The sequence below is a fragment of the Mustela nigripes genome, chromosome 13 (genome assembly GCF_022355385.1).
Source record: "Mustela nigripes isolate SB6536 chromosome 13, MUSNIG.SB6536, whole genome shotgun sequence".
Classification (NCBI taxonomy): domain Eukaryota; kingdom Metazoa; phylum Chordata; class Mammalia; order Carnivora; family Mustelidae; genus Mustela; species Mustela nigripes.
Genome location: NC_081569.1, coordinates 135,170,037 through 135,197,495, shown reverse-complemented (window position 1 = coordinate 135,197,495; position 27,459 = coordinate 135,170,037). Strand labels below are relative to the sequence as shown.

The 27,459-nt window shown below is 43.5% G+C and overlaps 1 protein-coding gene and 1 long non-coding RNA gene across 2 annotated transcripts in view; both read left to right on the top strand.

The window, feature by feature from the left end:
- Nucleotides 1–3,437, top strand: part of LOC132000225 (uncharacterized) — a 9,324-nt gene extending 5,887 nt beyond the window's left edge. Inside the window, exon 2 of the long non-coding RNA XR_009399212.1 lies at nucleotides 3,166–3,437. This is a non-coding gene — a long non-coding RNA (uncharacterized LOC132000225). The remainder of the gene's footprint in view (nucleotides 1–3,165) is intronic.
- Nucleotides 3,438–3,905: 468 nt separating this feature from the next.
- Nucleotides 3,906–27,295, top strand: DDX24 (DEAD-box helicase 24). The gene is made up of 9 exons (XM_059373874.1): nucleotides 3,906–4,687; nucleotides 5,871–6,587; nucleotides 17,016–17,528; nucleotides 18,584–18,737; nucleotides 19,007–19,522; nucleotides 21,849–21,924; nucleotides 23,653–23,841; nucleotides 25,130–25,259; nucleotides 26,739–27,295. The coding sequence occupies exons 1-9, from the start codon at nucleotides 4,534–4,536 to the stop codon at nucleotides 27,014–27,016; spliced, it is 2,727 nt and encodes a 908-aa protein (XP_059229857.1). The 5' UTR covers nucleotides 3,906–4,533; the 3' UTR covers nucleotides 27,017–27,295.
- The last annotated feature ends 164 nt before the right edge of the window (nucleotides 27,296–27,459 follow it).

Here is a 27,459-nt window from a genome sequence, read left to right as displayed (position 1 = left end):
CGGGGTGTGTGTCTAATTCTTTTCTTAAATTTTATTTATTTGACACACAGAGAGAGAGAGAGAGAGACATCACAAGTAGGCAGAGAGAGAGTGTGCGTGTGTGTGTGTATACATACATATATATATATCATGTCTTTTCTAGCCATTCATCTGTCAATGCACATCTGGTCTCTTTCCATAGTTTGGCTATTGTGGACATTGCTGCTATAAACATTCAGGTTCACGTGCCCCATCGGATCACTACATTTTTATCTTTGGGGTAAATACCCAGTAGTGTGATTGCTGGGTCATAGGGTAGCTCTATTTTTGACTTTTTGAGGAACCTCCATTCTGTTTTCCAGAGTGGCTGTGCCAGCTCACATTCCCACCAACAGTGTAGGAGGCTTTCCCTTTCTCTACATCTTGGCCAACACTTGTCATTTCTTGACTTGTTAATTTTAGCCAGTCTGACCGGTGTGAGGTGGTATCTCTCTGTGGTTTTGAATTGTATTTCCCTGATGCCCAGTGAAGTGGAGTATTTGCAAACAGTGTCTGTACTGCTGCTATACTCCTGACATAGATGTGTGGGTTTTTCCATACCAAACACTGCTCTATTTCTCTGTGGGCAGCAATTCAGTGTCCTGCAATTTAACTCTATTCTGGTACTAACTGCAGTAACCCCACAGGTTAAGGGCTCAGGCTCCTAAGACTGCCTCCCTTAGATTCTAATCCTAAGAAATGGGTCCCAGGTTACCCACAAGTTCTGTCCATTTTGGCTACACATTGGGGGTTCCCATGACCCCCTCCTTGGCTTGGACAACTGGCTAGAAAGGCTCATAGAACTTGGGAAAATTATTGATTTGACTATTGCTGATTAATTACAAAGGCTATTAAAGGGTACAAAAGAACAGTAGGATGAAAAGTTATATAGGGTGAGGCCCTGAGCACAGAAGTTCTTTCTGTCCTATGGTTTGGGTGTTCCCATGGATAGATTTGTTTGTTTGTTTGTTTTAAGATTTTGTTTATTTATTTGAGAGAGAGAGCACAAGTGGGGTGAAGGGCAGAAGGAGAAGAAGACTTGCTGCTAAGCAGGGCGCCTGATGTGGGACTCGATCCCAGGAGTCCAGGATCATGACCTGAGCCAAAGGCAGACGCCCAACTGACTGAGCCACCCAGGTGCCCGGTAAGGAGGTATTCTTGTTTACTAAGCCGGAAGTCCTGAGAACCCCACATTTTAGGGACTTTACAGAGGCTTCCTCATGTCAGGATGATCAACTCAGACTTCTGTCCTTTTCCCCTCTCTGGAGGGTGAGGCTTAAAATTCCAAGCGTCTGGTGATGAGCCCCCACTGAGGGTCCCACTAAGAATCAACCCATTACAACAAAAGATGTTCCTGTCACCTAGGAAATTCCAACGGATTTAGGAGATCTGTGTAAGATACTCCAAATACTCACACTCTAACCACGAGTTCCTTCCTAAGCTCCAGAAACCACCAATCTGTTCTTCATTCTGTGATTTTGTCCTTTGATGTCCTACATGCCCTGGAGGCAAGGGCTTTCTTCACTCAAAATAATACCCTTTACATCTATCCAAGTTGTTTGTGCTACTAGTTCATTCCTTTCTATTGTTGAATAGACATACCATAGGTATTCCTCCCGGCTTTATTGAGATATAATTAGCATACAACTTTTTGTAAGCTTAAGGTGTACAACATGATGACTTAATATATGTATATATCCACATACCACAATTTAACCATCCACCTACTGTAGGACATTTTGGTTGTATCCAGCTTGGGGACATAACAAAAAAAGCTGCTATGAACTAGGAACAGATGCCATAGGACAAAGTCAGCCTTTGTCATCACTTCTGGTGCCAGGTTCAACTACACAAATAGGCAGAGGGTATCAACCCTCAGGCTAAGGTCAATGGCTTTCTCATTCATTCATTCAGCAAACACTTATGACTCACTACATTATCTAGACACTGACTGAGCATGTTAGGGAACACCCAGATAAATCTGAGGGCAATTCTTTGAGGAATTTGTAATCTAGGAGAACTAAGACAAGAAAGTAAATCTCCCAGTATAATGCAGAGCAGAAAGTGCTATACTCCATAGAGGACACTCTGGGAATCCTGAAGAAGGAGATGCTTGCTGAAATAAATTATTTTAAGTCCAAATTATACTTTATTTAACCTCAGCCACAAGTTGTAAGTTCTGCAAGGAAATGCTCTCTCTCAGCCTCTTCAATTTTGATCCTTTCAGACTTAGAACTAGATATTAAGCTAAGTGGCATGTAACTTGTTTGGAGACAATTTCCTTGTTAGGTCTAATACTCTCTAAGAAACCTGCTTTGGAGAGCAAGGAAACTGTGCTCTTACTGTTTTCTTTTCCATCTTTGTGCCTCCACTAAAACTGCCTCGGAAAGAATGCCATTTTAAAATTTCATCTGTAGGGGCGCCTGGGTGGCTCAGTGGGTTAAACCTCTGCCTTTGGCTCTGGTCATGATCTCACAGTCCTGGAATTGAGTCCCGCATCGGGCTCTCTGCTCAGCAGGGAGACTGCTTCCCTGCTCTCTCTGCCTGCCTCTCTGCCTACTTGTGATCACTCTGTCAAATAAATAAATAAATCTTAAAAAAAGAAAAATCTTTAAAAAAATAAAATAAAATTTCATCTGTAATAATTAGGGGGAAAACACCCCCTCATGAAAAATAATAGTGAGTAAACAAAAACACCATCTAATCTGATGTCAGAATTTCCATCTCACATGCAAATTTGTAACTTCCCCCTTTTCCCCAGTTTAGGTCTGATCGGGGCTCTGAAACACAGCTGGGAAGAGGGGACGTAATCTGCTCTCACCTCTCTTTCGTCTACTTCCTCTCCATATGGCTGCTTTCAACTACACAAAACCATGAGATAAAGGGGCGAGAAGCTATTTTAACTTAGTGCTGTCTGCAAATCTTTCTTGGCTGTCCAACAGAGTTGTCTCCTCCAACATGGGGGATGTCCAAACAAAAGCTATTCTTTTCTCTCCTAGAATGCTGTGGTGGTTAACTTTATGTGTCCACTGTGCGTGGAAATTTGGTCAAACATTATTCTAGACGTTTCTGTGAAGGTTTTTTTGGGATGAGATGAACATTTAAATCTGTGAACTCTGAATAAAGCTGATTGATTACCTTCCACAGCATGGGGAGGACCCATTCAACCAGTTGAAGGCTTTAATAAAACAAAGACTGACATCCTCTGAGCAAGAAGGAATTCCGCCAGCTGACTGCCTTTGGACTCCTCCCTGAGTCTTCAGCCTACTGGCCTACCTCATCTAAGTTTGGATATGTCAAGTCTCCACAATCATTTGTGAGCCAATTTCTTAAGACAAATTTCTCTCTCTGCATACACATATCCTGTTGTTTCTGTTTCTTTGGAGAATCCTAACTAATACAGATGCTTTTGCCAGTTTTTCAGAGACCTTCACTGAGAATCTTCACCATGCCCCATTATGACCCTAAGTACCACTGCAGGGGTCCTATTTCTAGTAGGTTTCTGCTGAGGACCCTTTTGCCACCAAACAGCCCTGTTAGGCAAGGTTGTTAGGACTAATGCTGCAATCCTCCAACTAGGCCAGAGGGGACAGAAACCCTGTCCTTCCACGTAGGGACGTGCAGCCCTTTCTCCTCACTCTACCATCCAGACAGCCTCAGTGTCTGGTCATCAGACTTCTTCAGACACTACTTGGGCACAGGTTTTATGCACCCAGGCCCTTGGGGACACACTGGCAAGTTCTGTCCCATGTTGGCTCCAAAGCAGGGTGGGGAGGCTCACTTGACCTAAACTTTATTTATTTATTTTTTTAAAAGATTTTATTTATTTATTTGACAGAGAGAAATCACAAGTAGATGGAGAGGCAGGCAGAGAGAGAGAGAGAGAGAGAAGCAGGCTCCCTTCCGAGCAGAGAGCCCGATGTGGGACTCGATCCCAGGACCCTGAGATCATGACCTGAGCTGAAGGCAGCAGCTTAACCCACTGACCCGCCCAGGCGCCCCTGACCTAAACTTTAGAAATCACTTTAAGACTTCTCAAGGTCACCAGCCAGACAGCATGTGGGAAAGGTTTCCCAGGTGGTGTGGTGACGGCCACATTGAAAAGGCGACTGTCTACTGTGAAGGTGATTTCTCTGCATATAACAAAGGAACCAGTTCAGTTTGGCAGTGAAAACGTGAGCTTTGGAGTCAGGTGGATCTAGCCTGACCTCACCTATCAGTGAGCAATAGGTGAGGCATGAAAAAAAACAGCGAAAACAGCACCTCTGATACTGGCTGGTTGGGTTGTAAATTAGAGGCTAAAACGTTTGCAAGGTTCGCAGGCACCCAGTAGGTACTTCATTCGCGGACAGCCACTGCACTAAAACTAGACCAAGAACAGAAGGAAACGCGTTCCGGTGCACCAGCGGGCACTGAGCGGGAATGCTGCACCGCGGGTTCAGCAGCTCCACCCGCTCCCTAAGCCCAGCGGAGGAGTACCGCCGCAGCGGCAGCGAATCACGCGGCGGCCTTTAGATGGGGGCGGGACTTCCTATCTCAGGGGCGCGCGCGTGCGTGAATGCGAGCCCCGCCCCGGAACTGCGGTCGACGCTGCAGCTGAGGGATTTCGGAGGAGGTGTGCGCGGCGGTTGGCCGGCGTGTGAGGGGGCCGTGACGGCGTCTCCATGCGGTGAGTACGGGAGCCGGAGCGGGGCTGGGGCCGGCCCCCGGGGCTGGCGTGGTGGGCCTGTGCAGGACATGGGCCTCAGTTCTCCGGTCCAGAGAGGACGGCTGGGGGTCCCTGCTGTGGGCGTCCAGGCCCGGTGGCGTCGGCCTCTCAGCGTCGAGCGCCCGTTAAGCCCCAGGCGAGGCGCGGCTCTGGGTCTCTCGCCCCCGGTGTCTGACCACCCGCGCCGCCGTGGAAGCGCGTGGTTTGCGGTCGTGGAGCCGGGGCCGGGGGTGAAGCCTCTTTGCGCGCTGACGTGCAGAGCCGGTGAGGCGCCATGCCCAGCGGGTTCTGAAGTGCGTCACCTTTTCGCGTCGGTGTAACGACCCTCTGGGACAGATACCTTCATCATCCCCATTTACAGGCGAGGAGACAGGGGTTCACAGGCTCAGACGCCCGCCACGGACGCGGAGCCGGTCCGCATTTGAACCACGTATTACTTTGGGGCTTCCCTCCGGGACCTGTTATGTTCCTTAGTCTTTCTGGAAAGGGAGACCGCGGATGGAGTGCCAGTCAAACGTCTCTGTTGAAATGTGTGTTAAATCGCTCAAAATGTGACAAAAAAGCTGGATGGGCCAAGGCCAGCATGGTGAAATAGGCGTTTGCCTTCTTGGGTCAAGGCTTGAGCCCTTGCAATAAAGCTGGCCCCCTAACCCCCACCCCCAAACCAAAAAGAAAAAACAACAGCAGCAACACCCCTTCGCATTCTTAATTCGGCCTTCAAAATGACTTGGGAATGGCGAGCGTCATGCTCCATGCTTTACATAATTTTATTTCTTTGCATAAAACATTTTGTGCCTTAGATATTATTGGGACCCTTTCCCTTATTTAAAGGATGAGAGCACTGCGGTTCAGGGTGGATTAAACACTACTGTCCAGTGACACCCAAGCAGTAAGTGTTGGGTCTGGAATCCCAACCAGATCTAGCTCATGTGTCTGTGCCCCTCCATGCCCTGTGTACCCTCTGTTCCAGGCCAAGCAGCCTACTCTGTTGGTATATTTCCTCTCTTTGTTCTTCAGGGTCTCTGTGTCCTCACCTCTTTGCAGGGCAGGATACTATAGGCTGCTTAGAAAATATTTGTTGACTCAGACCCCTGTGCGCTTCAGTTGCCAACCTAATGGAATGCTTCTCTCCTTTTCTTTTCAGCAACCATGAAGTTGCAGGAGACAAAATCAAAGCCAAAGGCACCAAGCTTTGGCAGATTTCAGACAAAGGGAATCAAAGTTGTGGGAAAATGGAAGCAGGTGGAGATTGACCCAAATATGTTTGCAGAGGGACAGATGGATGACTTGGTGTGCTTTGAGGAACTGACGGATTACCAGTTGGTCTCCCCTGCCAAGAATTCCTCCAGCCTCTTCTCAAAGGAGGAGCCCAAGAAGAGAAAGGCACAAAGTGTTTCAGGAAAGGAAGAAGGAGAGTCCAGCTCCTCAAAGAAAAGGATGAAGTTGAAGAAGAATAAAGACATGGAAACTGAAGGAATCAGTGCCCAGGAAGAGTTTGAAGTCAAAGATGCTGAACCAGAGCCTCAGGGAGATGGCACAGTTTGTCCTAATCCACAGGTAGAGGAGATGGTATCAGAAAGCTCAGCCCAGTCTGTTCCAAAAAAGAAAAAAAAGAAAGGGAAAAAAAAATTGGAGCCTTCCCAGGGTACTACTCCAAAAGTGCCCAAGAAAGCAAAGACATGGGTGCCTGAAATGCATGACCAGAAGGCAGATGTAACAGCATGGAAAGATCTGTTTGTACCCAAGCCAGTTCTCCGAGCACTCAGCTTTCTAGGCTTCTCTGCACCCACACCAATCCAAGCTCTCACCTTGGCACCTGCCATCCGTGACAAACTGGACATCCTTGGGGCTGCTGAGACAGGTAAGAGCGTCCTTAGCTGGCCAGGGTAAGATTGCTTTTGGGTTGACCTTGTGGCTGCTAACAGGTTGGATGGCTTGGGAAGAGGGGAATTTGGGAACCAAACCACAAATGCATTGTTGAATGAAGGTGTTTAGAAGTCATCCAACTCTTGAGTTGAGATCTACTACTTTATGATTGGTACCCTGGACAGGTCGCTTTATCTCACTGACACCCATAGGTGCTGTTATAAAATGAAGATAACACTAGTGCCTACTACTGTTTTTCCCCTTTCTTTATGGATTAAATGTAAATGCTACAGAAAAGTTTACACAGTACATTGCAAGTGATTTGCAAATGGTAGTTTTTTCCTGTTCTTGAGCCTTCCTAAATGACTCAGAGGGGTAAAGTAGGACTAAGATTAACCCTCTAAAGAGGTACATCTTCACTAATTCTCAAGAGTTGTCCAAAGATAAAAGGGCTGCTTTGGGAATTGCTGTGTTTATCATTACTGGAAGGGTTTGAGTGTGTGGTAGGTAACCATTGGGTGGATTTTGTAGGAAGATGTTGGCCTGAGGTGACTGTTGGGACTAGGCATTATTTAAAGTTCTCTCATTCCCTGGGCCATCTTAAGACTTTGTGAAATAATGCCAGGTTGATTTGACCTCAGTAATTTAAGTTACTGATTGGAGGGAGGAGCTTGTACTGCCTCGTACTAAAATCCAACTAGACCAGCAGTAACCGATAGAAATATGTATATAATGTGAGCCATGTAGGGATTTTAAATTTTCTAGGAGCCATATTTTAAAAAGGTAAGAATAGGTAAAAGTTAATTTTAACGCTGTATTTAATCAGTTTATAAAAATTTCAATATTTAATTAAAATTATTGAGATATTTTACATTCTTATTTTTATACTAAGTTTTCAAAATCTGACATGTATTTTGAATTTGCAGCACATCAATTTAGAGTAACCACATTTGAAGTGCTTGATAGCCATCCATACATGGCTAGTGACTGTTAGATTATATGAGATAGAAGTAGACGATCTAGACACTGTGTGCCTTGGGTTTCTAGAAAGGGTGATCAGGAAAATACAGGTGAGATCCTGTAGAAGAATCACGTAGATGGAAGAGTAAGGAAGCCTCGGGAGTGGAAGTAATAGTAAGTTAGAACATTTTCTTCGCATTTAAAATCTGTCATGCACTGTATTAAGTACATCATATTGATGAACTCCGTCCTCAAAATCACTCTGAAATAGGTTGCATTTATTATTATCATCTTACTCATGAGGAAACACAGCCTCACAGACGATAGTATCCCTAAAACAGCAGCTGGAAAGTGGTAGTGCCTGGATTCTAGACTAGGTCTGTGTGCTGTTAAGCATTCTGCTACATTGCTTTGGTTTGTGCAGAGGCCTGGAAGTGGGTTTCTGGAAACAGAGCCAAGGTTGTATGAGCCACTGTGGCTAGAACCTCACATTTGGATTCATACCACTGCTCCTTTCAGGCTATCCCAGTGGAATGCTGTGAATCTGCAGGTCCAAGACTCACAAAGACTTTTGGGTCCGTGGACAAGCTGCCACTCCCATACAGATAATGAATATTTCCATCAGCCCCAAAAGATGCTTTGAGTCCCTTTTGAAGCCTCTCTTGGGTCCTGCTCCTTGTTCATCCACAAGGCAACCTCTGATATGCTTTCTATTACTTTGAATTAATTTTCATTTTCCAGCATTTTATATAACGGAATCATACACTAGGTAGGTACTTTTGAGAGGGGTTGGGTGTTTGGCTCTTTGACCCAGCATGCTTTGAGATTTAACCATGTTACTGCAAGTACCAATAGTTCATTCCTTTTTATTGATAGTTAATATGCTAGTGTATAGATATAATACAGTTTGTTTATTCATCTGTTGATGGATATTTTTGTTCTGTATAGTTTTTGGCTATACAGATAAAACTGTTCATAGGAACAGCTGCTGGCTCTGTTGGTTAAGCCTCTAACTCTTGATTTTAGCTCAGGTCATAATCTCCGTGTCCTGAGATTTATCCTCCTGTCAGACTCTGCACTCAGCATGGAGTCTGCTTAAGATTCTCTCTCCCTTGGGGCACCTAGGTGGCTCAGTTGGTTGAGGGATCTGCCTTTGGCTCAAGTCATGATCCTGGGGTTCTGGGATCGAGCCCCACATTGGCTCCTTGCTTAGCAGAGGGCCTGCTTCTCCTGCTCCCTCTGCCGCTCCCCCTGCTTGTTCTCCCTCTCTGTCAAATAAATAAATAAATAAATAGAATATTTTAAAAAAAAAAAAAAAAAGGCTTCTCTCTCCCTTTACTTCTCCCTCCCCCGTGCCTGTGCACAGTGTTGCCCAGGAGCTCTTTGTCTCTCTCCCTCCCTCTCTCCACCAATCTTCCCCTCCCACACTGTCTCCTCCCAAATAAATAAATAGATAAAATTTAAAAACAAAAAGTACTGTAAATATTGTTGTGTTAGTCTTTGTATGGGTATATGCCTCAGTTTCTTTTGGGTAAAAATACCTGTGGAATAGCTTAAGGTAAATGTAATTTTTTAGGAGTTTCCTAAAGTGATTATAGCATTTTACATACCCACCCAGTTAGAGTTTGAATGGGTCTCTGTCCCTGCTGATACTTGGTATGTTCAGTCTTCATTTTATTTTACTTATTTGTTTGTTTATTTTTTATTTTTTTATTCATATATTTGACAGACCGAGATCCTAAGTAGGCAGAGAGGCAGGCAGGGGGAGGGGGTGGGGGGAGGGAAGCAGGCTCCCTGCTGAGCAGAGAGCCCTATGCTGGGCTCCATCCCAGGACCCTGGGATCATGACCTGAGCTGAAGGCAGAGGCTTTAACCCACTGAGCATCCAGGCGCCCCTTCAGTTTTATTTTAGACTTTTAAACTTTTAGCATGGTTTCCTTGTGGTTTTAATTGATATCTCCCTAATGACTCATTGAGCATCTTTTCAAGTGCCTATTTCTGTATTATTTGGTGGTGTCTTTTCAGTCCTCTTGCCCATTTTTTAATTGGGTTGTTGTTTTCCTATTACTAAATTCATTATATATTCTAGGTATACCCCCTTTATCAGATACATGGTTTATGATTTTTTTCCTCCCAGTCTGTGGCTTGTCTTTTCATTTTCTTTACAGTCTTTCAAAAGATCAGAAGTTCTTTATTTTGATGAAGTTCAAATTATCACAGTCCTTTGTGCAGGTGTGCTTATCTACAAATCCTTTGCCTAGCCCAAGATCACAAAGATTTTCTCCATTGTTTTCTTCTAGAAGTGTTACTAGTTTTAGGTTGTATGTTTCAGTCTTTGATCTTTATCGGGCTTACTTTTGTTTACAGTGAGAAGTGTGGATCAAGAGTTCCTTTTTATTCCCCTGCATACAGACATCCAGCACTGTTTGTTAAAAAAAACAAAAACAAAAACACAAAACTATCCTTTCTCCACTGAATTGCTTTTGCATCTTTTTTGAAAATCAGTGACTATATAGGTGTGGTTCTTTTTCTGGAGTCTTTTTTTTTTTCCCTCTTTGATCTACTTGTCTTTTTACATCAAAACTTCACTGTCTTGGATATTGCAGCTTTATTTATTTAGTTTTTTAAAGATTTTATTTATTTATTTGACAGACAAAGATCACAAGTAGGAAGAGAGGCAGGCAGAGAGAGAGAGGAGGAAGCAGACTCCCCGCTGAGCAGAGAGCCCGATGTGGGGCTCGATCCTAGGACCCTGGGATCATGACCCAAGCCGAAGACAGAGGCTTAACCCGGTGAGCCACCCAGGCGTCGATATTGCAGCTTTAGAATAAATTTAAAATCAGGTAGAGTAAGTCGTCTTTGTTCTTTATAAAGTTATTTTGTGCCTGGGTGGCTCAGTGTAGGTTAAGCCTCTGCTTTCAGCTCAGGTCATAATCTCAGTGTCCTAGGGTCAGGTCCCGCATCGGGCTCTCTACTCCGCGGGGAGCCTGCTTCCCTTCCTCTCTCTCCCTGCCTGCCTCTCTGCCTACTTGTGATCTCTCTCTGTTAAATAAATAAAATCTTTGGGGGGAAAAAAGTTATTTTGGCTATTCTAGGTCATTTATGTTTTCATTTGAATTTTGGCTATAGGTCCTTTATGCTTCCATTTGAATTTTAAAATCAAGTTGTCCATTTCTATAAAAAGCCAGATAGTATTTGGATTGAGACTTCTTTGATTATAAAGCAAACTGAGGACAGATGACATCTGGATAATACAGAATCTTCCCATGATTGTAGTATATCTCCCTTTTTTTAGATCTTTAATTTTTTTAGCAGTGTTTTATAGTTTATACTGTATACACATTTGTTATTAGATTTATCCTTAAATATTTCGTATTTTTGATGCTACTGTAAATGGCAACTTAAAGTTTTCTATTTCAGATTGTTGTTAAATAAAAATAAATAGAAATATGAAGACTTGTATATTGACTTTGCGGCCTGCAACTTGGTACCATCAAGTCATTTTTTTTGCTTGTTTGTTCTAAGATTTTTATTCATTTATTTTAGAGAGAGAGAGAAAGAGTGCAAACGGGGAGGGGCAGAGGGAGAGAGAATTCCAGGCCCACTCTCCACTGAGCGTAGAGCCCGACACAGGTCTTGATCTCACAGCCCTGAAATCATGACCCACACCAAAATCGAGAGTCAGATGCTTAACTGACTGAACCATCCATATGCCCCCCATCCCCCACACACTCCCATGAAGTAGTTTCTTAAAGATTGTATCAGGTTTTATATAGTTATCATCCAGTCCACATGCTTTTTGTTTATTTTTATCTTATTGCAGTAAAACCGCCAATACAATTTTGAAGTGGTAGAGTGGACACCATTATTTTGTTCCTGATCTTTGGGGGACAATACTCCATTTTTCATCGTTAAGTATGATGTTAGATGTAGGTTTTTCATAGTTGGGCCTTTATCAGATTGAGGAAATTCTCTTCAGTTCCTAGTTTGCTGAACATTTTTATCAGAAATGGTGGTTTCTGAAATGCTTTTTATGCATTTATTAAGGGTTTTCATTTAGCATCTGTTGATTATGGTGAATTACACTGATTCTGAAATACTAAACTAAACTTACAATCCTGGGATAAACCAAATTTGGTTACAGTGCTATTATTCCATTTATATATTGGATTTGATTTATTAAAGTTTTGTTGATAATTTTTGAATTTCTATTTATGGGATAGTGGTTTGTAGTTTTCTAGTAATGTCTTTGGTTTTTCGAATGAGAGTAATGCAGGCCTTGGAATGACTTTGAAGTATTCTCTTCAGTTTTCTGAAAGAGTTTGTATAGGATTGGTATTTTTTTTCTTCCTTAAATATTTGGTAGATTTCATCTGTGCTTGGATACACTTTGCTTTATAGGGTGGGTTTTAACTTTCAGATTTAATTGCTTCAGTGTATTAGAAGTATTTGTGTCACTTATTTTTTCTTGAGTGATAGGTTACTTTGCAGTTCCATAAGATTTTATTCTATGTGTTTTGAAGCTCTGTTATATTTAGGTATATAAATGTTTAGGACTGTTACATTCTCTAAATGAATTTATTCCTTTAATTATGAAATGGCCTTCTTTATCCCCAAAGTACTCTTTTTTCTAAAATCTTCTCAATCTGATACTAATGTATCTTTTTTAGCTTTCTTTTGATTAATATTAGCATGGTATGTTTTGCATACTTATTTTTTTTAAGATTATTTTTAAGTAATTTTTACACCCAGTGTGGGGCTCAAATTTACAACCCCAAGATCAAAAGTCACATGCTCTATCAACTGAGCCAGCTAGATGCCCCTCATACTTGTACTTTTAACTTATTCATGTCATTGCATTTTAGGTGGGTTTCTTGGAGCTTCTCAGTTGGTGAACCCATCCTTATGCTGGGATGGTGGTATACCCCCAGTTCCACAGGGACAGAAGCCTTTGGAACCCTTCCAAACCTTGCCTTATGTACCTCTTCATCTGGCTTTCCATCTGAATCCTTTATCATATACTTTATTTTAAACAGACTTGTAAGGGGGAAAAATGGCATTCTTGTAGAGAGCATGTGTTGGGTCTTGGTATTTAATCATTGTGACAGTCTGTCTTTTATTTGTTGAGGTCATACACATTTAATGTGGTTATTGATAATGGTTAAGTTGTAATCTGTTATTTTGTTATTTGCTATACTCTTTCTCCTTTTCACTTTTTTTAGACTGATTATTTTTTGTGATGGCATTTTATATCCTTTATTGATCTTATTAGTTGTAACTGTTGTTACATTTATATACCTAAATCTTTTTTAGTGGTTGTTTTTGGGTTCATAGTATATATCTTTAATGTGATATCTTCAAGTAATAATATATTGTTTTTATATAGTACAAGAATCTTACAAGACTGTATTTCCTTTTCTCCTTTACATTGTGCTTTTTGTTTTACACTTTATATGTGTTAGAAACCCAAAATACGGGCGCCTGGGTGGCTCAGTGGGTTAAGCCGCTGCCTTCGGCTCAGGTCATGATCTCAGGGTCCTGGGATCGAGTCCTGCATCGGGCTCTCTGCTCAGCTGCTCAGCAGGGAGCCTGCTTCCCTCTCTCTCTCTCTACCTGCCTCTCCATCTACTTGTGATCTCTCTCTGTCAAATAAATAAATAAAATCTTTAAAAAAAAAAAGAAAAGAAAGAAACCCAAAATACACATTTGACAAAATACAGCATCCTCTCTTGGTTAAAACTCTTAATAGTTTAGGGATAGAGGGCACATACCTCAATATCATAAAAGCCATCTATGAAAAACCCACAGCAGATATCATCCTCAATGGGAAAAAACTGAGAGCTTTTCCCCTGGGGTCAGGAACACCGCAGGGATGTCCACTGTCATCACTGCTATTCATCATAGCACCAGAAGTCCTAGGCTCAGCAGTCAGACAAAAAGAAATAAAAGGCATCCAAATCAGCAAAGAAGAAGTCAAGCTCTCACTCTTTGCAGGTGATACGATACTTTATGTGGAAAACCCAAAGACTTTGTCCCAAAACTGCTAGAACTCCTATAGGAATTCAGTCAAGTGTCAGGATATAAAATCAGTGTACAGAAAACAGTTGCATTTCTATACACCAACAGCAAGACAGAAGAAAGAGAAATTAAGGAGTCGATCCCATTTACAGTTGCACCCAGAACTGTAAGATAACTAGGAATAAATCTAACCAAAGAGGCAAAGAATCTCTACTCAGAAAACTATACAATACTTATGAAAGAAATGGAGGAAGACACAGAGAAATGGAAAAACATTCCATGTTCATGAACTGGATGAACAAATATTGTGAAAATCTACAACAAATGTTGTGAAAATCTAGAGCAATCTACACATTTAATGCAATCTCTATCAAAATACCATCAGCATTTTTTCACAGAAACGGAACAAATAATCCTAAAATTTGTGTGGAACTGGAAAAGACCCTGAATAGCCAGAGGAATGTTGAAAAAGAAAAGCAAAGCTGGTAACATCACAGTTTCGGACTTCAAGCTCCATTAAAAAGCTGTAATCATCAAAACAGTATGGCACTGGCACAAAAACAGACACATAGATCAGTGGAACAGAATAGAGAGCCCAGAAATGGACCCTCAACTCTATGGTCAGCTAATCTTCGACAAAGCAGGAAGGAATGTCCTATGGTAAAAAGAGTCTCTTTAACAAATGGTGTTGGGAAACTTGGACAGCCACATGCAGAAGAATGAAACTGGACCATTTCCTTATAGCACATATAGAAATAGACTCAAAATGGACAAAAGACCTCAGTGTGAGACAGGAATCCATCAAAATCCTTGAGAATACAAGCAGCAACCCCTTCTACTTCAGTAACAGCAACTTCTTCCTAGACACATTGCCAAAGGCAAGGGAAGCAAAGACAAAATGAACTGGGACTTCATCAAGATAAAAAACTTAAACAGCAAAGGAAACAGAAAACCAAAAGGCAACTGACAGAATGGAAGAAGATATTTGCAAGTGACATATCAGATAAAGGTCTAGTATCCAAAATCTGTAAAGAATTTATGATAATCAGTACCAAAAAAAAAAAAATCCAATCAAGAAATGGGCAGAATGGGAAGCCTGGGTGGGTCAGTCATTAAGTATCTGCCTTCAGGTCAGGTCACGATCCCAGGGTCCTGGAATTGAGGCCCTCATCAGGCTCCCTGCTCAGCTGGAGGCCAGCTTCTCCCTATCCCACTCCCCTTGCTTGGGTTCCCCCTCTCACTCTCTCTCTGTCCAATAAAAAAATCTTTTTTAAAAAAGTGGGCAGAAGACACGAACAGACATTTCTGCAAAGAAGACATCCATATGACCAACAGACACTTGAAAAAGTCCTCAACATCACTCAGTATCAGGAAAAATCAAAACCACAGGGATATACCACCTCACAGCAGTCAGAATGACTAAAATCAAGATGTCAGGAAACGACAGATGTTGGTGGGGATGTGGAGAAAGGGGAACCTCCTACACTGTTGGTGGGAATGCACACTGGTGCAGCCATTCTGGAAGCAGTATGGAGGTTCCTCAAAAAGTTGTAAACAGAGCTACCCTATGACCCAGCAATTGCACTACTGGGTATTTACCCCAAAGATAGGTAGTGTTCCAAAGGGGCATCTGCACTGCACTGTTTATAGCAGCAATGTCCACAATAACCAAACTATGGAAAGAGCCTAGGTGTCCATCAACAGATGAATAGATAAAGAAGATGTGGTGTATATATTCAGTGGACTATTACGCAGCCATCAAAAAACAGGTATCTTGCCATTTGTAATGATGTGGATGGAACTAGAGGGTGTTATGCTAATCAAAATAAGTCAATCAGAGAAGACGGTTACTATATGACCTTACTAATATGTGGAATTTGGGAAGGCAGAGGACCATAGGGGAAGAGAGGAAAAAATGAAGCAAGATGAAACCAGAGAGGGAGACAAACCACAAGAGACTCAATCTCAGGATACAAACTGAGGGTTGCTGGAGAGGAGATGGGCAGGAAGGATAAAGAGGCTGGGTGATGGACATTGGAGAGGGTATGTGCTATGGTGACTGCTGTGAATTTTTAAGACTGATGAATCACAGAGCTGTACCCCTGAAACAGATAATACAGTGTATATTAATAATAAGTTTTTAAAAATCCAAAATACATTTTTATGTTTAAACTTAAATAATATGATTTAAGAAAAATCTTTCATATTTACCCATGTTACCATGACTGTTTCTGGTAGTCTTTATTTGTGCAGATCCACAATTTCATCCGGTAGCATCTTTTGTATGGAAGACTCCTTTAGTACTTCTTGTAGTTCAGGTTTGCTGATGGATAAATTATTCAGCTTTTGGGTGCTTAAATGTCTTTATTTTGCATTTGTTTTGAAAGGAATTTTTGCTAAGTAGACAGTTGAAGATTGTCTTTTTTTTTTCAGGTCTTCAAATGAAGATGTAGTAATGTCTTCTAGCTTTGATGGTTTTTGATAAAAAGTACTGTTTTATCTAAAGTGTTAAGGGTCTGTTTTGCTCTCTTTTTTTCTTATGCTTATTTTTTTGTGGGCTTTTTTTTTTTTTAACTGAGATCTCATTTTCCTTTGAAGATTATTTGTGAGAACTCTCTTCTTAATAGGTTTTAAAAAAAGAAGTTTTTATTTGAGAGCGAGCAAGAGATCAAATTGGGGAAGAAGCAGGGGGAGAGGGAGAGAGAGGATCCCTTCAGTGGACCCTGTGCTGACTTGGGGCTCAATCCCATGAAACCAGGCCAAAACCAAGAGTCAAGAAGCTCAACGGACTGAGCCACCCAGGTGCCCTTTGTGAGAATTCTTTGAGGTTTCTTCCTCCAGAGATCACTAATTTGCTTTTGTTGAGGACGTAACTTTGGAACTACTATAAATTCTCGACTTGAATTGTTTTGTTTGTTTGTATTAACTACCCAGAGATGTGAATTTGGACTTCATATACATTCAAAGATCAGTTTGAAAATGTTCAAGCATAGATAAAATTGTGCTAATTTTAGGTTTTCTCAAAAACTAAGAAAATTATCCTCTACTCCCATCTTGTCCACCTAGGAAATTAGAGATTTCCGTTCCCTATACTAATGTGGTAGTGTATGTTACAGCAATGACAAAAAACACAAAACTTGTCTATTTCTAGAGTTTCAGTGCTTGGATTTTGTGTGTAGTTTATATTGGTGATATCAGGCCTCAGTGCTTGTCTGCTAGACTTTTTCTCAAGCTCTTAATTATAGATACCCGCTGTTTGCAGTGCTGTCGGGAAGCCTCTGCTGAGTGTAGGAGCTTTGGGTTGTTTGGGGTAGCACTCGGCTATATTCTTTATATTCTTTACCCAGAATAAGGGCCCCTTATTCTGGGTAAAGAAAGAAGCCCAAACAGAAAGTATGTGTATTTATTGATTCACACTGTTTTTGTTTTCTGTTTTACTTCTAAGGAAGTGGAAAAACTCTTGCCTTTGCCATTCCAATGATCCATGCAGTGCTCCAGTGGCAGATGAAGAAGAAGCCTACTTCAGCTCCAAGTGACACAGGAGCAGTACCTGGTGAGACTAGAACTGAGGCGACAACAGAGTCTGGAGTTCCGCCTGATGAGATTGGAGTTAAGGGCGAAGTCCTGCCCAGTGAAGCTGGAGTGAAGGCTACAGCACCACCCAGCAAGGTCAAGTCCGGAGCTGCTGTCCCTGACCAGGTGCTGCCCTTCTGTGATGGTGATGCTGGTGAAGGACCTTCTTCTCTGGTGAGGGAGAAGGCCATCCCCAAACAGGATGAAGACAAAGAGGAAAAGCTTGATGAAGAGGAGACTGGAAGGTTGAAGCAAGAGTTGGATGGCAAAATTGCCACCTGTAAAGCACATCCAAAGCGCCCTCTGCTTGGGCTGGTTCTGACTCCCACTAGAGAGCTTGCTGTCCAGGTCAAGCAACATATTGATGCTGTGGCCAAGTTTACAGGTGAGGTTTAATTCCATTTAATAAATACTTCTGAGAGGATCTTAGAATCTGGGGTGGCAAAGGTGAATAAGCTATGGCTCCTGCCCTCTAGGGGAAATCTTTCTCACCTGCCAGAGAATTAAGCCTTACAGAAAATTGTTTGAGTTAACACTTTCTCAGTTCTCCCAAGGATGGCACATAGCTTATGCCACTTGAGATGCATAAGAAGTTAGTTTATTGGATATGATGGATGCTTAAGGCAGGGGTTGGCAAAGTACTTCTTTTTGTAAATAAAGTGTAGCCTCACCCATTTGTTAATAACATAGTGTCTGTGGCTGCTTTTGCACTACCAAGGTAGAATGAAGTAAAGTTAGTAGTGACAGATTTAGCTCACAAGGCCAAAATGCTTATATTGACCTTTAAGAAAGTGTATGCCAACCTCTGCCTTGGGGTACTAGAACTTACTCTCTCAGGGAATTCCTTTCGGGAAGGGCTGCACAGTGAGAATTTTATCTTTAAAATAAAAGCAACAGTTACTTACCAAGCTTCTGCTATATGCCAGGCGCTTTGCTAAGCACTTTGCTGACATGATCCTGTGTTTTCTTTCCACATTGGATACCTTGAGAATCTGTTCTCCATCAGAGAACAGAACAGACAGTTGGCATTAGAGGAGGTTCATCTTAATTCTTATTGAAGGGGATGGGCAGGGCTTTCTAGGGAGGTGTTGTCACAGCTGCAGAGTGAGCTCATTCCCAGCACTGTGGTGCAGTATTGCTTAGTTTTCCTGGAACTTTGGGTAAATATGCCTGGGTTCAAATCCAGCTCTTCTATTGTTGATAAAGGGGAAGGATTAAGAAGAAATGAGGTTGGGGAAGTAGGCAAGGCCCAGATCTAGGAGTAGCGCAGAGAATCAGGCTAGGCCCACTTTTTAGCCTTCTACTCTTCCCCGCCCCCACAAAGGGGAACTGTCCTGGTGATTGATTGCCTTTGCCAATCTGGGGGCACCTGTCCTAGTTGTGGCAGAAAATACACAGCCAAACTGGATAACAGGGTCTTTTATATTCTGTGTGTTGTAGGAATTAAAACTGCTATTTTGGTTGGTGGAATGTCAGCGCAGAAACAGCAGAGGATGCTAAACCGCCAGCCGGAGATTGTGGTTGCCACTCCGGGCCGGCTGTGGGAGCTAATTAAAGAAAAGCACCCTCATTTGAGCAACCTTAGGCAGCTCAGGTAAGTGACAGTACTTCCCCTTTCCCTTTCACTCCCTTCTCTGTTGTGGGCCTGAGGTAGCACCATAGCGTACGCACTACCTTCTCCTGTCACTAAGTGCCATGGTGTGGTACCAGCTGGACTTTGGCCTCTAGAAAGCTGGGCATGAGGGGATGGAGTCCCTCCTGGTGGTGATGTGTGTATGTCTTTGTGTGTTGGGGGTGAAGCTGGTAGTTGAGTGTGCTGTGGAAATGACTCCTCAGGTTATGTGGGTCTCTCTGCATCTGCAGGTGTCTGGTGGTCGATGAGGCTGATCGGATGGTTGAGAAAGGCCACTTTGCTGAGCTCTCTCAGCTGCTAGAGATGCTCAGTGACTCCCAGTACAACCCAAAGAGACAGACGCTTATTTTTTCTGCCACACTGACCCTGGTACATCAAGCTCCTGCTCGAATCCTTCATAAGAAGCATATAAAGAAAATTGACAAAACTGCCAAACTTGACCTCCTCGTGCAGAAGATTGGCATGAGGGGCAAGCCCAAAGTCATTGACCTGACCAGAAATGAGGCCACAGTGGAGACACTGACAGAGACCAAGATTCATTGTGAAACGGATGAGAAAGACTTATATCTGTATTACTTCCTGATGCAGTATCCAGGCCGCACCTTAGTGTTCGCCAACAGTATCTCCTGTATCAAACGCCTCTCTGGGCTCCTCAAAGTCCTGGATATCATGCCACTGACCCTACATGCCTGCATGCACCAGAAGCAGAGGCTCAGAAACCTGGAGCAGTTTGCCCGTCTGGAAGAGTAAGTCAGGCCTGTACCCAGAGCCCAGTTTCTAGTCATTAGATCAAGGTTGCCAGGATGGGGAGATGATGGGAAGCTGCCTTCTGACATGGAGGTCTTATCAGTAGATGGTAGCCCTTTTTTGCACATCATGAGCAGGCTTACTCTTATCTGATGCATTTGGTTGCTGATAATGCCCAACAGAAACTCTCTTATTAATGAGTAACGGTGACAATAATACATGTTAACAATAGAGTAAGTATCATGTTGACATTTTAGATACGTTATCACGTTCATTCAGTTCTAGCATCTTTGAGAGGAAACAGAATAGATTTATTGTTAAGAACACAGACTGGAACCAGACTGCTTGAGATTAAGACCTTGGCTGTGCCACTGTCTTAACACAAATTACGTCAGTGTGTTCCATTTTTCTCATAATTAGTGTAATAGAATGATAGTAGAAGCTAATTGAGAGGGTTAGTTAGGAAGAGTAAGGGAATTTATACATATAAAGCATTTAGAACAAATGTTTAGCCCACAGTAGGTACTTGCTAAATGTTTTAATACTATGTAGCATATATTGTCATCATTTTCATTTCATAAGAGTAAGATCTAGAAAAGCTAATCAGCTTGCCCAAGATTTCTTAGCCTGAAAATGTCAGAGCACCCTCGGCCTCAGACCGATCAGACCCAGAGCTCTTGCTTTGTCCTGCTATGCTGCCACTGTGCATCTCCTTTTGGGCGCAATGATGCTCACCAGTGTGCATATTGTCAGGATATGGAAAAATTGAGGTCAAATGTAGATTGACTTTTGCCCTGTGTTTTGTCAGGCTACAGAGTGATTAATTTCTAGAACAAATGTCTGGTTTACCTCCCTTGGAATATTGCTAGGTAGAAGTTAGTGGTTTATATGGTGTCTAAATGGTGGTGTTTGTCTAATTGGATGGGGGACCCCAAATGTGGGGCAACAATCTGGTAGAAGCCAAGGTGCTGGCATTGAAAGAATTCACCTGAGGCAGAACAAAGGAGATGGAAGTTTATTGACTATACCACAAGGGAGTGGGCAAGCAGGACAGCAGAGGAGAGGCTTTCTGCAGTGAGGCAGTGGATGGGGCTCTTTCTAAAGGGGGAAGATGAGGAATTATGGCCATGTACGGAATTCTCCCTTTCTTGGTAACTGCCTAGTTGTAAGTAGCCTATTGGTTAGTTAGGGCCTGTGGGTATTTTGAGGTGGGTCCCCTGATGGGTCTGTCTGTATTCAGCCAGGTGGTAGCTGTGGGCCCTTTCTTTCTACATTCCATTCCTCAAGCCTGTTTGCCTGCAAATGGCCTCTACATTTTATTCAATCAGGAGATGGGAAACTATGGCCCATGGGCTAAATCAAATAGTTTTATTGGAAGACAGCAAGACCCATTTATGTATTGTCTGTGGCTACTTTTGCAGTAGCAGAGTTGAGTAGTTTCAACAGAAACTTACCACCTTCAAAGCCCAAAATAATTTATGGTCTGGCCCTTTATAAAAAAAGTTACTGCTTTTGACTTAGAGCAGTAGTTGAATATTTTAAAAACTTGCATTCTTCAGCCCGACCTCAGAAATATAGGGAGCAGGGATTCTGAAGAGCCCAGAATCTCAAGTTTTGAAGACACAGATCAGGTGCTTTTGACTTTTCTTGAACTACACATACATTAAGAAATTTATGAGTGTTTACTGGAAACCAGGAACCGTTGTAGGTAATAGAACAGTGAGTAATGCAAAGTCCTTGCTGTTACAGGGTTTACGTTCCAGTGGAGGGAGATCATAAATTGAAAAGCAAGTAATGTAGTTTGTCAAGTGGTGCTGAGTGCTGAGGAGTGAAGTTGTGCAGGGAGTTGTGCAAAAGCGGGGTCAGGGAGGTTTTTCTGAGAGGCAGGGGTTACAGCAGAGTGTGGACAAAGCAAGGAAACATGAATGTCTGAGGAAGCCTTGTAGGGCCTCTGGTGTAGCAAGTGCAGAAGCTTAGAGGCCAGAGCATATTTGACAAATTGGAAAGAAAGCGAGGATGTCTGTGTGACTGGAGGGAAGTGAGTAGGAGGGTGATAGAAAATGAGGTCACTGACGTAGATTATGTATGACCTCATTTAATTTACTGGCGGTGGTCTTTTATTACTGGCAGAGGGTGGCTGGTTGACTGTGGCCAGTGAGACCCAGCTTTGGATCCTGGCTCCACAAGTGAATAGACATGTTTGTGCCTTGGGAAGTTAATCTCTCTGAGCCTCAGTTGCTTCATCTGGCATACTCAAGAGGTGGTAAGAATCTGATTAATGATAGCTATTAGTTATTATTAATGAACTTCGTCTCTCTACCACAGTTGTGTCCTCCTGGCAACAGATGTCGCAGCTCGGGGCCTGGATATTCCTAAAGTCCAGCATGTCATCCATTACCAGGTAGGGGCATTAGGGAATTTGTTGCATCGAATGGGGGATTTTTCAAGCAAATGTTTGGGTAGGGAGGAGTGGGAGGGAGAAGAATTATTAGTCCCAAGGCCTCATGCCGCAGAGTACCACTGGCGTCTGGTTTCTTATCATCTCTGGTTTCAGTGTCATTGTAAACTGGGAGTGATGATGCTGCCTAACCCTTGGGGTTACTGTGAGAATTAAATGAGCTCCTGCTGATGAAACCCCTAGCACAGTGTTAAATATTCAGTAAGATATGGTTATTCTGACATTATTAATTCATTTCTAATCCCTCACGCTTTAAAAATCTTTCAGGGTGTAAGGGCGCCGCCCGGGCAGCTCAGTCAGTTGGGCATCCAATTCTTGGTTTTGGCTCAGGTCATGATCTTATGGGTCATGAGGTCAAGCCAGTGTGGGGCCCTGAGCTCAGTGGGGAGTCTGCTTGAGGATTCTCTCCCTCTACCCCATCCCCCAAGCACACTCTCTCTGTCTCTCCAATAAATAAATCTTCAAAAAAATCTTCCAGGGTACCAGTTCAGTTAGCAAATCTTTCTTCCTCCTTTTTGGGGAAGAGGCTGGACCAGTCTTCGTGGGAGATATCCACATGAACAAAATACAGTCTTAGCCCCTGAGAAGTATCAGCCCAACTAAAGGAGATGAGATGACCACAGCCATCATTTAAGGCAGAAGATATTAGAAAGTTGCAAAATATAATGGGAGAGAGTGGTAACTTCGAGTTTGGGAAGTTGGAAAGGGCTTTCTAAAAGATGCTTTGCATTTAAGGATGGGGAGGATCTGGGCATGTAGAGGTGGAAGGGAAGGAGGAGGGCATGTGGAAGTGGGAAGTTGGCTGCAGTGGGGGATTATGTGATGAGAAGAAAGTGAAAAATGGCCAATAGACCGCATTTCTAGCACCATTTTGAACAGTTAAGTGCTTAGAGCTGCGTTGGAAGTGGTTGTGTTCACCTAGGCTCAGTGGAAAAGACTGCTCTTGGTTGGCATGTGCCGCAGGTACAGGGGAGGGAGGGATTGTCGCACCCGTGCCACACCCGTGCATAATATATCCAGCATATCTTAGAGTAGAAGCAGTGGAGCCTAAGGGTTAGCGTGGTCTTTGCAGCTGGACTGCTTCAGGTCAGATCTTGGCTCCGCTATTTAATTCCTCAACCTAGGGGGAATTGCTTAACATCTCTTGTATGTCAGTTTCCTTGTCCATAATGTGGATAATCATGAAAGCACTTCGTGTTACTATTTGGGAGGAAAAAGTGCATGTAGAGTGCTTGGAATTGCCTGGCCCATTGTAATCACTCAGTAAATGTTCATTGTAATTACCATGCTCAGTCATTCATGTTGAGTTAATGAAGAATCAGTGGAGTTGCTTTAGTTAGAGTGGGAATTACGGTCAGAGCTTTGACTCACGAAGATTGGAGTGGCAGCTTCGGGCTGGGTCAAGCAGAATGGGAAAGACTAGAGATGAAATAAGTGATTGTCACTGTTCTGCTGAACAGTGTTCTTCGGACACCTGAAACTAGGGCAGAGGGCACGGGAGGGCAGACGCTGCACAGTGAATGGGCTGAAGAATTAGGACTGAGGGAAAAGGGCTGGATCTGTCCACAGTGTTAGAGAGGTTTCTAGCTGCCTAACTCGGGGAAGCTGGTCCTGAGGGGAAGAATACTGTTTGGTGATAACCGTGCATTGATGTCCTGGTTACTCTGGCAGGTCCCGCGCACCTCGGAGATCTATGTCCACCGAAGTGGTCGAACGGCTCGTGCCACTAATGAAGGCCTCAGCCTGATGCTGATTGGGCCTGAGGATGTGATCAACTTTAAGAAGATTTACAAAACCCTCAAGAAAGATGAGGACATCCCACTGTTTCCTGTGCAGACTAAGTACATGGACGCAGTCAAGGTAAAAAGAAAAGTTAAAAATCTAGTACTCATGAGGGAAGGGATCATGCTGTGCCTTCAGACCTGCTGTGAGGCTCTGGCAGTAGGACCCTTGGAAATTAAGGGTTCTGCCAACAGCTGAATAGGGAGATTTGTTTTTTTAAAAAGTGGTTGGGGAGGGAGAAAAACAAAATGGAGGGAATGGGGGCACTGTAGGTGGGAGAAGGGAGACAGGTGAGTGGTCAGAAACACAAGGAGTTTCCTCTTGAGCCCTTTCTTCACTGCCTACCCGTGGAGCCTCCACTACCACCATCTCCCTCCACTGGACAAGGACATTGTGGCTGCCTGGACATCAGTGGTTGTAGGGAAGTAAGGTCAGCTTGTCTGCTGAGGCAGATACTAAAGCTTTGTCACATCCCTGAAGCAAATGGCAGTAATTCTACCGTTGTGGTTTTGTTTTAACTCAGCATTCAGTGGAGTAGCTGCTGCCGACTATGGGCCACCGTGTGTCAGGTACCAAAGCCAGGTGGGTTTTCCTCCAGAGAGGTCCACTGGCTTGTGAGGGAGGCTGAGCCCATGCTGAATTTCAGGTACAAACAGAGCACCATGGGACTGGTGGAGATTATGCTTATATTGGTAGGAGGCAAGGTTTCCTCCAAGCCTCCTGCATATGGAGAGGTGGAAAGGAGATGGAATTCCAGGAAATGAGGGAGCAAAAGCATGGAACAGGTCAAGGACTCCTGGCTCCTCTGACTTAAAAGGAGTATTCGCCATGCGGGAAAATATGATGAAGAGAGGAGCTTGGAAGGATGGAGAGGACAGAGAATTCCCATTAGTAAGGAGTGTTGGGAGGTACTCTTCGCTTGTCATGGCTCCTTTCCCCACACTACAGTATCTCATCCATTTTACCCGTGTTTCCATTCATTGCGGTCTGACCCCAGCACCCTTGAGCAGGAGAGTTGAAATGTTTTTGGCAAGGACAACATGGAAGGAGAAGGAGGTGGTTCTGTGAGTTTGTGGTCCCTGTGATCAGTCACAGTGTGGCTCTAACTTGGGGCTGTTGGGGTGTGTCAGGGTCCTAGCTCGGCTATGCTAACTATCTGTGGTGTCTAGGGAAGAGTTCTCTTTGGACACCTGTAAATTGGCGTCCAACCGAGGTGGGCTTCCCACAGGTGGGGCTCTTCAGGTTTATCATTTGGAAAGCTGGCTCTTGTGATTTCGTTTGTATACACTCATGTAATGGTTGCTCTCACTGCTTTTATTCTGAGGCCTGAGCGCTGTCAAATGAATACTCTATTCCCTTCCCCCAGGAACGAATCCATTTAGCTCGACAGATTGAGAAGGCCGAATATCGGAACTTCCAGGCTTGTCTGCACAACTCTTGGATTGAACAGGCAGCAGCCGCCCTTGAGATTGAGCTGGAAGAAGAGATGTATAAGGGTGAGTGGGCTGGATTCCGGGACTTGAAGAATACATTCAGCATTTTTCATTTTTTTTTTCCTTCAACTTTTATCCTATTGGAACTTCGCCAGTTCCATAGGTCCTGTTAAAATCAGCAGGATGCCTTTTCCTTTGTGACAGGCCTTACTCTCAGATGACCCTACCATCTTTGACTTTGTTGCCTCTGTCTTATTTGTCAGGAGCTTCAGCTGCTTCCCTCATGTGGAAAGGTAGTGACATCAGGGGTAGGCTGTGCGGCCAGTGCTGGTCCATCCACTTAACTGGCTGTGTGACGAGGTCGAGCTCCTTAATCTCGCTTTTATACCTAGGCTGTCATATATAAGATGCAGGTCATAATGTTCCTGCCTCATGGGGTTATTGCAAAAGATGGCTTGAATTGATGTATATAAAGTGCCTTAATCAGTACCTGGCAAATGGAAGGATTTGATACATTTTAAGTTATTATTTATGATCATTATTGTTTCTACTACACCAGTCATCATCTCATCTGACTTCTATGGTCTCATGACATGAACAGAGCAGGAATTATCATTCTTTTACATATGGAAACTTTGAGGTTCATGGAAGAGAAGCTGTTTGTGCAGGGAAATAGCTCCATTACCAGGCCTTTACTGAAGCCCGACTCTGAACCTGGGCAAGAGCCTAGGGATTCAGGGATGAATCTCTGTGGTCCCTGCTCGAGGAAGGCTCTTGAATCTAAAAAGTGGTGGAATCAGATCTTAAACTGATAACCAAAGTAGATCCGGTATTCTTTCCATCCCACAGTTGGGCAGCCCACCTGAGGTGTTGGCATCTCAGTGCCAAAGCCAACAAATTCAGAAGCTGACAAGTGTCTGCTTAGTATGGAAGCTGGGAACCAGACCAGTGGGCGTGGTGACGATGAGCTGTTCCCCCTGATAACTCAAGCTTGGGGCTTGAGCTCTGCTCCCTGAGGACTGGTTGGCTTGGGGCCCTTTGGCTGTGCCCACCTCTACAGGTGCAGTCACAGTGCTGGTGGGGAGGGGTAGGAGAGCTGGGCTCCCAGACGGTGTTCACAGTCTCCCGGGGTCTTTGTACCTGTCGAGTCACCATACACCGACTAGCAAGTAGCAGTTGGGTGGGTCATAGGAAGAAAACCGATCTTCCAGTCAGGAGCCTTGGATTCTAATCTGTTTGACAGCAACTAACTAACTAACAGCTAGTTAGTTAGCTCTGTGACCGTCAGCAAGTGCCCTCGAGTAAAATGGGAGGTCATTCCTGTGTTAGAGGCTTTTTTTTTGAGGAATGAAGGATATAATGGCCCTGAGTATCCCTCCCCAGCTATGTTAGAAGTTAGCCAATACTAGCTTCTCTAGAGAACTTTTGAACCTTGATTCCTCAAGAGTTCCAGAACATTTTCCATCGCAAGTATCCATCAAGGGAAACAAAAAGTTTCCACAAATTATAGCAAATATGGTCTGTTCTATATTGTGTCTTAAGGAAGAAAAACTGACCAACAAGAAGAGCGTAGGAGACAAAAGCAGATGAAGGTCCTGAAGAAGGAGCTGCGCCATTTACTCTGCCAGCCCTTGTTCAAAGAGGACCTGAAAACGAAGTATCCAACTCAGTCTGGCAAGCTGCCCACACTCATGGCTACCCCAAGAAATGGGGAGTCTGCTTTGAGCTGCCTCGCCAAACAGAAGAAGAAGAAGAAGAAGAAGCCGCCGCCAAAAGAGCAGCAGCAGGAACAACCTCAGCCAAGTACAAGTGCAGATTAACTAGATTAACTGCCCTCCAGGTCCGTCTGTTAGTGACGGCACGTTGTTTCTCTTCTCTGGTTTTGTGGGTAATCTTCCCACTTTGCCTTTCACGCCGCTGTCAACCCCGGTTACAAAACCCCTCTTCCGTACCAGCCCCCATTGCAAGAGAGCCCTCATGCACATTTGTGTCTTGGGGAAAGAATTCTGTGCAGCAGCTTATATCTTTCTGTATCCCAGTGTGTATAGGCTTCTTGTATGTTCAGCTTGTTTTTGTTGATTAAAAATAGTCAGAACCAGTGTGTTATCCAGAGTTTTTAGCCAGATATAGCTGTCCTATCCTCTGGTGGCAGGTTGCACAAGGGGTTCACGTAGGGTACATCTCATCCCATTGGATAGTGGGGATGGAGCTTTGGGTCTTCGCCTGTGTTCTGCTTTTCTCCACGGCACTCCACTAAAAGCTC

What these genes read in the sequence shown, in the direction of transcription:
- DDX24 (XM_059373874.1), top strand. Translation starts at nt 4,534, where the DNA reads ATGGGGGCGGGACTTCCTATCTCAGGGGCGCGCGCGTGCGTGAATGCG. An exon ending in TGCTGTGGCCAAGTTTACAG is followed by an intron (nt 17,529 to 18,583) that starts GTGAGGTTTAAT and finishes TGTGTGTTGTAG; the next exon opens with GAATTAAAACTGCTATTTTG. An exon ending in AGCAACCTTAGGCAGCTCAG is followed by an intron (nt 18,738 to 19,006) that starts GTAAGTGACAGT and finishes CTGCATCTGCAG; the next exon opens with GTGTCTGGTGGTCGATGAGG.